Genomic DNA, 12,412 nt, shown 5'->3' with positions numbered 1-12,412 from the left:
GCTTTTAAAAAAAATCAATAAAATATACTTCTAGCTAGACTAATAAAGAAAAAAGAGAGAAGATTCAAATAAACGCAATCTGAAATGGTAAGGAGGATACCACCACTGATCCCACAGAAATGCAAACACCATCAGAGAATACTATAAACACCTCTGTGCAAATATACCATAATATTTAGAAGAAATTGATGAATTTCTGGACACATACACCCGCCCAAGACTGAACCAGGAAGAAGCTGAATCCCTGAATAGGCCAGTAAAAAGTTCTGAAATTGAGGCAGTGATAAATAGCCCACTGTCCAAGCAAAGCCCAGGACCAGATGGCTTTACAGCTGAATTCTACCAGAGGTACAAAGAAGAGCTGGTACCATTTCTTCTGAAAGTATTCCAAACAACTGAAAAGAAGGGACTCCTCCCTAACTCATTCTATGTGGCCAGCATCATTCTGATACCAAAACCTGGTAGAGATACAACAAAAAAAGCAAACTTCAGGCCAATATTCCTGATAAACATCAATGCAAAAATCCTCAATAAAATACTTGCAAACTGAATCTAGAAGCATATCAAAAAGCTTATCCACCATGATCAAGCTGGCTTCATCCCTGGGATGCAAGGCTTGTTCAACATATCCAAATCAAAAAATGTAATTAATCATGCAAAAAGAACTAAAGACAAAAACCACACAATTAACTGAATAGATTCAGAAAAGGCTTTTGATAAAATTCAACATCCTTTCATGTTAAAAACTTTCAATAAACTAGGTATTGAAGGAACATGTCTCAAAATAATAAGAGCCATTTATGACAAACCCAAAGCCAATATCATACTGAATGGGAAAAGGCTGGAAGCATTCCCCTTGAAAACTGGCACAAGACAAGGATGACCTCTCTCACCACTCTTATTCAATATCATACGAGAAGTTCTGGCCAGGGCAATCAGGCAAGAGGAAAAAAAAAAAAAAAAAACGGGTATTTAAATAGGAAGAGAGGAAGTCAAACTGTCTTTGTTTGCAGATGACATGATCCCTATATCTAGAAAACCCTCTTAGCTCAGACCAAAAGCATCTTAAGCTGATAAGCAACTTCAGCTAAGTTTCAGGATATAAAAATCAACATGCAAAATGTGCTGGCATTCCTATATACCAACAATAGGCAAGCAGAGAGTCAAATCATGAATGAACTCCCATTCACAGTTGCCACAAAAGAATAAAATACCTAGGAATACAGCTAACAAGGGAAGTGAAGGACCTCTTTAAGGAGAACTACACATCATTGCTCAAGGAAATCACAGAGGACACAAACAAGTGGCAAAGCTTTCCATGCTCATGGATGGGAAGAAACAATATCGTGAAAATGGCCATACTGCCCAAAGTAATTTACAGATTGAATGGTATTCCCATTCAGTTACCATTGACATTCTTCATAGAATCAGAAAAAACTATTTTAAAATTCATATGGAACGAAAAAAGAATCACATTCCTAACTAGCTCAGAGCTGTGCCTTCCAATATAAGTAATTCCGTTTGGGGACAATGTCTGGCAACTGGAGTGTGGACAAAGGTTGGATGGAAGGTGATCAAAATGGCTAGTGACTAGAGAAATACACTATCTTAGTAAGGGCTTCAATAAATGAAAAACCTGTATACAAATGTTCATAGTAGCTTTATTCTGAGCCACCCAAAGCTGGAAACAACCCAAATGTCCAACAGGTAAGTGATAACGTAAAATGTGGCACATCCATATGAGGGAATACTACTTAGTAACAAAAAGGAACAACCTACTGACACATGCAACATTCTTGATAATCTGAGTGAAAGAAGCCAAGTCTATGTATTCCATTTAGATGGCATTCTCAAAAAGACAGAACTACAGTGACAGAACAGATCAGCGTTTCTGGGGTTTAGAAGCAGGAAGAAGGTGCAACTACAGACAGATTGCAAGAGGACCTTGTGGGAATGAAGTAACTGTTCTGCATCCTGGTTTGTGGTGATGGTTACATGACTCTATGTATATAGTAAAACTGATAGAATTGTATGAATCTACTGTATGATAATGTTAAAATAAATTTTAAAAAAATATATAGCTGTTCCTATTAAAATTATAATTTGTCATTTTGTTTTCTAGGTAACTTTTTCTTAAAAGACCTTAAGAGTCACAAACTACCAAAAAAAATTGAGAGTTTTACCTTAATGCAAACATATACAGTAATCACTCAAACTACTTTTCCCAGTCATGACCACGCATATTCTGTGGGTACTTTAAACAGTTGAGACAGAGATACATATATATGAGACAAAATTTGACTTTCTCTTGTTCTCTTCCTGACCAATGTTGTTGGGACTGACATGGTATCTCATTCTAATTTTCATCTGCATTTCCCTAATGACTAATGATGCTGAACAGCCTTTGGAATAGCTATAGTTTTGAAAACACAAAGTCCTTATAAAAGTAACCATGCTGTGAATACAGAATCTAAAAATTTTTATAGTAGCCTAACCAGATAATATTCAACAAAGCATATGAGGTTTTCTCTTGACCATAAAATTCAGAAACGAATATCATGGCACTACGAGAGAATATGCTTTTAAAAACCTTACCTTTTCTCGCTGAAACCAAGCCCACCAATCCTGAAACTGTAATAACTCCCATTTTCGGAAGAAAATCTTGAGGAGGATTCTTCAGATAGACATAAGCATCTCAAGAAATCAGTTAAAAATTAACATAAATAACTGAATTCTACTGAACATTCTATACAGTTATAATGTAGGAAGGTTAAAGAGACTTGCTAAGATAATAATGGATGGTTTAAACACTCTTCAAAATAGCTATACATAATGACAGAGTAGCAACCTAAAAAACTAGATTTACTTGTTAAGAAATAAAATTTTTCTTCCATAGTTGATTTAATATTTATTTTCTTAATGATACTGGTGATTATTGTTATAAAGAAATGTAATGCTAGAGGGTACATCATAATATGGGTTATCATAAGGTAAATTCCTGACTCTGTATGTATTATATCTCTATAACGAACATGTTTTTGCCTTTATCTGTTCAAACACTGGTGGCTTCCTGTAAGAACTGAAATAGATACTTTATTAAGGAGCTTTGAATAATAATTTAAGGATACACACAGCTACAAGACCTTGCTTGCCACTACTCCCTAATAACCTCAGGACAGCCACTGCTGTTGGTTAAAGTCAATTATCAGTGAGCAAAGTAGATAAAGAGTGGGTGAAAGTCCAGATTTCTTGGCTTTTTATATATTTAAATTGTTTCTGGTTCCAAACGTATCCACTTTTCTATCATAGTTAATTATTTAATGGCAATCACATATTTAATCCTATTCCTCAAGATTGATGAGGAATATAATTTTGAATTAATTCCTAATACATTAAATAATGATCATTCAAATACAGATCATCAACTTCATGGAAACATTCAAAATTTTAGCTCATCTTTCTATCTCCTATATATATTTATTATGACAACTGTCATAAGCCAAGAATATTAGAAAGCTATATCTGTTGCTAAACACCATTAGCAAGCTAAAGAGTCAAATACAACTGGTTTTTAGCCATTAGCTTAAATATTCCAGGGTTAGTGATTGCTAAAACATTTCCTAACAATTGACAGCAAAATACAATGTACTTTAACAGCAAATAGCACTTAAACTAATTAGCAACAATGAAGACATGTTTTAAATTTATGCTTTATGATATATAATATAGAATTTGTAGTTAAAACAGACCTCAGTTTGTATACTGGCCTACCACTTCTAGTTATGTGACCTCAATAACCTATTTAACCTTTCTAAACCTCAGTTGCCCTCATCTGTAAAATGAGAATAATTATAATACCAATACTAACAGAATCGTGACAAAAATTATGTAAAATGCTTAGTACAACACCTTAGCCAATAATAACTGCTGAATAATGGATATTATTGCTTTTCTATTATTATCAATACATTTTTATACAGAGTACCTTCTGAGTTGATAAAAGCATGACAATGGATAACATACCGAGTTTATTTTTCTCACATTTAAACAATGCAATTTAAAAACACAATAAAACATTTCTAATTATTCACTCACCTACCTTTTCCAAATTGTACTGTATCCATTATCCCATTTTTCACAAAGATATAAACACCCTAAGCAAAAAAAAAGGGGGGGAGAGAAAGACATCTGCATTTTTGAAGCTGTTGATAATGAGATAAAATTGCCTGCATCCCTGAGATGATATTAAAAGGCTGACTTACTATTATGTCCAAATCTAAATCCAGCTTTTTTAGTATTCACTATGAGAATACTCATTTACTTAGTTTTCATTTTCTGCTTTTCCTTCTATGTAACATGGATAACATTTATACCATTTTTCTCATATAAATGGGTAATGTAATGTCTATGAAATAATCAGAGCAGAAAAGATACTGAAAAAAATAAAGATTTATCATCTTATTTTATAATGACCTAGAAAAATGAATGGAATTTAAATAAAGTAAGAAGGGAGGTATATTTCAGTTTAGAAGCAGCATCTGATTAATAAAGATGCAATAGGAACAACATGATGATTTGTGGAGGGAAAAAAAGGGCAAAATGCCTAAAGCAAAGGGCTTCATCTTCCTCCCTTTTCTTAGTGTACATTAGAATGAGAAAAAAAAAATCTAAATTACCTCAGGACAGAAATCATCCTGCATAGAGCAGTGTTTACCCTGTTTTTAAACAGGAACATAAATTCTCTAGAAATCAAAACTATGTTTATCTATTGGAGGAATTAAAGCTTTAAACAAATCTTTGATTTTACCTGTTTCCAACCGATTTATTTTAGTGCAAAAGAGTTTTAAACATAGTTACTGAGTGCTAGGTATTATATCACTTACATAAGAAAAAAAAGGAAGTCACAAAATGATTTACTCCTGGTCATGTAGTACTCTGTTGAAGAACCCAAAAAACACAATCCAAATATATGGTCTCCTTCTCTGAACTAGCTGCTATGAAATCATGGGATAAAAACAAGAACAAAAGAGATTTTCAAAGCAGAGAAAATAGAGATTATTATATTGGACAGGAAAGAAATAAGTTTTTGTTATAGAGATAGCTTCGTTTTATAATTTTGTCTTAGATATTTTAATGGTTATCAGAAAGATGCAGAGGAGAGGTTCATCTTGGTTTAAAATTGTACAAATCAGCATAAATGCTAACTGCCGTTGAAGTACTTTTCTGTAGAGACTGTCTTGAGAATATTTCACCTTCAAAATTAAAATACCTATTGACCAGTCGATTGGGAATCATTTAACCATTAAGGAAGAAAATTAGTCATCTTTTAAAAAAAAAATTCCTTATGCTAAGGAATTCATTTTTACCACATGGGGTCAGTGTTACCTATTTCAAAACACTAGGCTAGGAGTAGGAATTGAATTTGCTCTACATGATTCTAGGCTTAATGTGGAACAAATTTGAGTCAGACATATTTTTTAAAGAATAGATTACATTTTCAGGGGAAAATTAGAAAAGAAAAGTTGTTTACATTTAGGATGAAATGCACTGGAAATTGCTTTTCTTCAATCTATTTGTTTCAGCATATTAATGGAATAAAACATTCGTTTGAGTCTTAAATTGGATGATGGTTACAGTAGCAATTTTTAAAGACCTCTCAGGAACATTTTATTTCACTGAAGAAAAATTTGAGAACATTATGGAAAATTAGGTCTCAGGAGGCTTAAGTCTGAATCATCTATTGGAATATAGTCATAGGGGCATGACACAGATCATAATTGGTTAAAATATTTCCCTCTTAGATCAAACTATTAATAGTGTGTAGTACAACTAGTACCACTAGAATTATATGAGAACCACTAGTTTTCAAAAATAACATCAAGTATTTATCAGATATTCAAAATATCATCTGGAATCACCACAGTTCATTGATTTGGTATTTCACCAAAGCATACATTATTTTTCACAAGCTCATTAGATTTCTTTTTACAGAAAATTGATAGAAACTAAAAAAGAACAATGGTTCACAATCAGGCTGTATTTGGGGAAAAGTCACATGGTTACTAGGTAAGAATGATGAAAACACTTGTACCAACATTAAGATACTGACGCTAACATAACATTATGTTTATGTGATGCTAATGAAACATTAGTGTTTTATCAGCTTACTACTCTGCTGATGGATATTGCTAATTGAAGGCTAAGCATTAAAGTAAGGTGTATTCTACTTTGCCCAATAGTTTATAATAGTTAGAATGGTCTTATGAGCTAACTCCAACAAGTAAACAACATTTTGCTTAGCCAAATAAGAAAATATTCAGAAGTAATCTAAGAACTTCACATAAAAAGTGAGTGATACTGTGCATGCTAGGTGACATAAATGCTTGATGAACTACTTTAATCTACACAGTAGTGGTACAGTAGGTTAAATATAGCGACAAATTATTTGCTGCTACTTCTATTGAGAGTTGGCATCTAATTCCCTTCCCTTTAAAACTGAGCTGGCCTTAGTGACTTAACAGAATGCTGTAGAAGTGGCTTTCTTGGATATCTAAGGACAGGTAAAAAGCCTGGCAAATTCTGCCTAGGGCCACTTGTAAAACTGTCTTTAGGAGCCCTGATTTACCCGTATTAAGTTATATACTACCTATTTGCGATCACCATGCTTGAGAGGCCATGTGTAGGTATTCTAGTCAATAATCCCAGCTGAACCCAGCCTTCCAGCCATCCTTAACAAGGTGCCAGAGGTGCAAATGAAGCTGTCTTGGACTGTCTAGATCAGCTCATTTGCCAGATGAACACCACTGGGCCACCTCTGTCAATACAACATCCAACAGATGAATCATCTGTCTGAACTCTGACCAATTCACGACTTACAAAATCGTAAGCTGTAATATAATGGTTGTGGTTTTAAGCCACTAAGTTTTTGGATTAGTTTGCTACACATCAATAGGTAACTGGAACAATTAATCAGAAATTTCTCATATTAAACCACTATCAGAAATGACTTACCTTGCACCAGCCAATATAACGACCAGTTGCAGTGCGGACGGAAGCAAAGCCCATTTGTAAATGACCAGGCTGCTCTTCAACATATTTAGACTGGAGCGGTGGTGCAGTATATATGGGGAGCTACAGGCAAAAAATGTTCATGTCAAAAACAAACTGGCTGGACTGTCCGTATCAGCAGTATGGCAGAACAGGAATCCTCATCAGCCTCCTTCCTAAAAACAACTAGAAATGCTGATAAAATACTTTTTAAAAACCGTCTTTAACATAGGAATGATGTAGTAAACTGTTTATAAAGATGATTTAAAACCCAGAAATTAAAAAATGCCAAATATAGTATAATCCAGTGGTCCTATTCCTATGTATATTTAGAGAAAGTACATTTTGCACACCTAGAGTTTTGTATAATAACATTCACAGCAACAATTTAATTACAAACAACTCAATGCCCATCCACAGTAAAATGGATAAACTAGGGTATATTTGTACAAAGAAATATTAGGAACCAGGGGGTAAATATAAAAATTATAGCAACATGGAAAAATTTAGATGAATTTCAGGAATATAATGTTACTTAAAAAAAAAACATACTGCTTAGCAAAACAGACATATAAGGTAAAATTTAAAAGGAGGGGAATAATAGTAAAAACTCAGGGTAATGGTAACCTCTGAATGGAATGAAATGGGAACACAGGGGATTTTGTTTTCCTTTAAATTGGGTGGTAGGTTCATATTATTATTATTCATACCTTTCATAGTTTGAACAGTCTTTTGATTCTAATTAATATTTAATAAAAACAAATATAAACAAAAGAAACAATGAAAACTTTAAGCAGGTAAGGACTTACTTCCTTTAAAAAAAAAACATTTTTTTGCTTTTATATTTAGGGTATAAATCCTCCTATAAAATTTGGTGTTTGATGAAGATATAACTGGGAAGAATGAAGTTTACAAAATCAACAGCAAAGGAACTAGATGATTAATAACTTTGGATTTGGTCCTTTACCAACAACAAACATGAAACTATAGTTAATACTGTATTGTATTCTTGGAAAATTCTAAGAGTGGGTGTAATATGTCCTCATCACATAAATGATTAACTATTTAAGGTAATACATATGTAAATTAGAGAGATTTAGTCATTCCACAATGTATATATACTTCAAAGCATCATGCTGTACAAGGTAAATGCATACAATTTTATGCCAGTTTTTTTTCTAGTTAAAAAAATCTCTCTATATAAAACATAGGACAATGTCAGTTTGGTAAAGTTTTTCCAGTATTAAGTCAGAAACGTATTGTTTTGCCATTAAATGACTCTTTACTACCCATACCAGGTTAAAGAGTTAGTGTTTCTCTTTCTGTACTAATGCTTAGACTTAAATCCACCACATTGGCAACTATGTGTAATCAGGAAGATGAGAGATGCATATTTTATATTAAAGATGCATTTTATATATGATAAGCAAGTACAGTGCAAGTAGGGAAGTTCCCTCGCTCCCATAGAAAGGGCAGATATATGTAGATATACTGGTGTCAGAATGGGCAATGTTATTTACTTGTATGTTTATCCATCATGTTTCTATCTTCTCTATTCTTTACACATCCCAATTCCAAACTTTATTACACTTCTTGTTTTTATTCTCTCTCCTGTGTCCCCAGCAAAACCTGCCGATTACATTTTTATTTATTTATTTATTTATTTATTTTTGGTCTTGCTTTGTCATCCAGGCTAGAACACAGTGGCATGAACACAGCTCACTGCAGTCTCAACCTCCTGGGCTCAAGCAATCCTTCCATCTCAGCATCCTGAGTAGCTGGGACTACAGGCATACCTCCACTGCACTTGGCCAATTTTTGTTTTTTTTGTAGAGATGAGGTTTTACCCTGTTGCCTAGACTGGTCTCCAATTCCTGACTCAAGATCCACCCGTGGTTCACGCCTGTAATCCCAGCACTTTGGGAGGCCCAAGGTGGGTGGATCACGAGGTCAGGAGTTCAAGACCAGCCTGGCCAAGATGGGCGAAACTCTGTCTCTACTAAAAATACAAAATTAGCCAGGCATGGTGGCATGCACCTGTAATCTCAGCTACTCGGGAGGCTGAGGCAGAGAACTGCTTAACCCCAGGAGGCTGAGGTTGCAGTGAGCCAAGATCGTGCCACTGCACTCCAGCCTGGGCAACAGAGGGAGACTCTGTCTCAAAACAAAAAAAAAAAAAAAAAAAAAAAAGAAAGAAAGAAAAAGAAAAAGAAATGTTCAAAGGTGTCTAGGGATGGCTATACACATGTAGTCCAATTGCCAGTCATTTTAATGGTCTGAAAACTGTAGATTTCACGGTTAAAAAAAAATGATTGTCCCATGGTCCTACAGAGTTTTCTATTACAAGGAGATCTAATTACGTTCACTAGACAGCATATAAGGCAGGAATACATGGAGTATATTTAAAAAGATGCTCAGTGAGAAGAGTTGAATTAAAACAGGATTTTCTGTTAAGTTACAAATTTAACAAAAGATTCAATAACCAAATAACCAGAACATTTCATTCATAAAGTATTCTGGTTTAGTAGAGGCTTTATTATAGATGTAAACAAGAAGTACAGCTCACTTTACACAACAAAAGTAGCTAGGAATGTTGCACATAAATCACATTTTCATCCCTTCAGAAATTCTACATTCCTCAAGGATTAGATCCTGACTTTTTGTATAGTCCCTAGCACATAGTTGGCAACTAACTTTGCTTAATAAGTAATTCAATTAAATTATATATAAAATGTACTTGGGGACGACAATAAATACCAAGGAATACTGTGTATTCCATAATAAACAGCACTACTTAATTTTAAAATTTCAAAAATTAAATTCAGCTATTAGGGACTTATCTTCCTACCCAGATTCGAGCTGTCCAGATATGAGAGTGTCAAGGAAGGCTTAAAATCAATATCGCCTTAAGATTAATAAAAGGAAAAAATTAAAAAAAAATACTTAGAATCAGTTGGTGTGCAGAGAAATGACTCTACCCTAGACCGTTAATGAAAATAAACTTACCTAGTGATTAAAACAGTGCCTCACACATATACAAGAGGAGCTTGGAAAAAATTTTTGGTTGAATTTGTGAATAACACCTTTGTGCATGTTGAATTTAGCAATATTATCAATTTTTTGTGCCTTTTGACCTACACTTCTGCTTCTAGAAATTCATTCTAAGGAAATGGTTATAAATATATATATAGATTCAATACAAAGTGGTTCGACAAGTACTGATTAGAATAGCAATAACTGGAAATAGTCTACATTTCCAAAAATTTATGAAAATTTTACATTTATTTGATGGTGGTACATTCACATAACAGAATACTTATGACACCATTAAGAATTCTGTCCAGTGTCATCTAACTAGTCAGTCGTGGAATCAGGATTCAAATTCAGGCCTGATTCAAAAACATATTATTAAGTATGTAAATAAATCTTAGGGGGGACTTAAAGTGGGAAGAGATAAAAAGCACAATGTTGAATAGAATTAGTAACCACAATTACAGCTCAACAGGCTGGCATGATAAGCCAGATCAACAAGATAAAATTTAAACAGGTAAAAATATACCTTCAACAGAATCCAAAAAGTTCAAATGCCTGTACAGACTGGGATGAGGCATAGCTTACCAGTAGCCCAGGTAAAAAGGCTTAATGAATTTTAGAGAACCACATGCTTACTATGTCATGGTCAAAAGCTGCTTATGAGCATGGTTGATTTTGAGCACTCAAATATAAAAACTAATGTGATATTAGACAGCATTAATAGAAATATAACATCTAGAAGAGAAGAAATCAGAGTCTGACTCTATCATGTAGCAGTCAAAACACATCTTGGTTCGTACATCCAAGTCATGGCACCAAAAAACAATATGTTTTTTAAAAAGAAAAACAAAGTACTTACACCAGAAGAAAACACTAACTATCCTGAACGTGACAGTCAGGGACTCAAAGCTGTGATGTATGAGAAACAGTTGAAGCAACTAAATGCTTTAAACTGTTTATCCTGGAAGCAAATTACTTAAAGTATAACTGATATTTAGAGTCTTGTTTTTTGAAAGAGAGGAGTTTTCTGTATGGCCTCAATGCAAGAGATATAGCACCAACAGGTGGAAGTTATTATGAGACAAGTTTCTGTCTGACATAAGGAAGGACCTTAAGTTAAATGAGAGAATTCAGAAAATGGAATGGGTTCCTTAGGCTCCTTTACCTAGAGTTTTATTCACATAGAGGATATATGGCCACTACATGTGCCTACTATAGAGGGAATTAAAATGCCATACACAAGGGTCATCTACAAAATATCTAAGGTCACTTCCAAAACTGAGATCTTAATGAATTTCTTAAACTGAAGTTTTCTAATTCTTAATGTACCTTTATAAGTTTTTCAAGAAAGAAAAATCAGACAGCCTACAAAGTCTAACACCCTCTACTACTTATTGATTATTCATTAAGAAAAATCACCAGTTGGAATTTTAAATGGTTAAGTCAAACACTGACTTTTAAGATACTTCATAACAATTTCTCTCAACTTATAAAATATACCTAATAAAAACTTCTAAGAAATTTTTGATGAGTAAAGATAATTTTAAAATATAGCTTTTGTGTCATCTTGATATTATACAAAGTTCATAAACCTTTGTAGGCAAATTACCTGCTCTGGTTTCACTAGCTGCTTTTTGGATTCCTCTTCTTTGGTTGCATGTACACTTACAGATGCATAAATCAGACCTGTAGGCATGGTTGTCAGTTTTCCCATCTGAGAAACATATATCAGAAACACTGTTTTAGTTGAAAAGCTTTCCATCTTCCATTTCCTAACAAATTCTGGAGGAATCTCAGGAAATCTATTGGTTTCACTTTAATATATTAAATACTCAAACACTCCAAATTACTTCATACATTTTTAAGACATATTATCTTCTCATACTGGATGGCAGAGTACTATTTTTACCTGTCTGTTAATTTCCTACTTCATAAGAAATATAGCAATATATTTATCTGGATTACTATTACATAATAATATAGCAGTGTAATAATTACTAAAATTTGAAGAATGGAGTGGGATTGGTCTTGCTATTCATTCAGTTGAAAAACTTTAATTGAACACCTACTATGTGCCAGACCGGTTTCAGTGTTTAGAATACATCAGAGAACAAAACAAAGATTCCTGCTCTCATACAAATGACATTCTAGTAGAGAGGAGAGAGGCAATTAAACACAATAAATAAACGATGTAGTACATTATAAGTTGATAAATGCTCTGAAGAAAGTAAAGGATAAGAGTGGTCTGGAGTACTGGGTATTGCAGGCTGCATACTGAAATAGAATTTATATAATTTATATGAACATTATCCATAAAAATGAATTCCTTCTA

At 33.6% G+C, this 12,412-nt stretch overlaps 1 protein-coding gene across 3 annotated transcripts in view; it reads right to left on the bottom strand.

Moving 5' to 3' along the window:
• APOOL (apolipoprotein O like) overlaps window positions 1–12,412 on the bottom strand; it is a 72,174-nt gene that overhangs the window by 16,591 nt on the left and 43,171 nt on the right. For all 3 annotated transcript variants that reach the window (XM_039475498.2, XM_074392164.1, XM_074392165.1), the window contains 4 exons: window positions 11,690–11,794; window positions 7,012–7,131; window positions 4,100–4,154; window positions 2,596–2,694 (listed from right to left, as the gene is read on the bottom strand). In XM_039475498.2, coding sequence (XP_039331432.2) covers window positions 2,596–2,694; window positions 4,100–4,154; window positions 7,012–7,131; window positions 11,690–11,794 — 379 coding nt within the window. The remainder of the gene's footprint in view (window positions 1–2,595; window positions 2,695–4,099; window positions 4,155–7,011; window positions 7,132–11,689; window positions 11,795–12,412) is intronic.

This window comes from Saimiri boliviensis, chromosome X (genome assembly GCF_048565385.1).
Source record: "Saimiri boliviensis isolate mSaiBol1 chromosome X, mSaiBol1.pri, whole genome shotgun sequence".
NCBI lineage: Eukaryota > Metazoa > Chordata > Mammalia > Primates > Cebidae > Saimiri > Saimiri boliviensis.
This window is presented reverse-complemented; position numbering and strand designations above follow the sequence as displayed.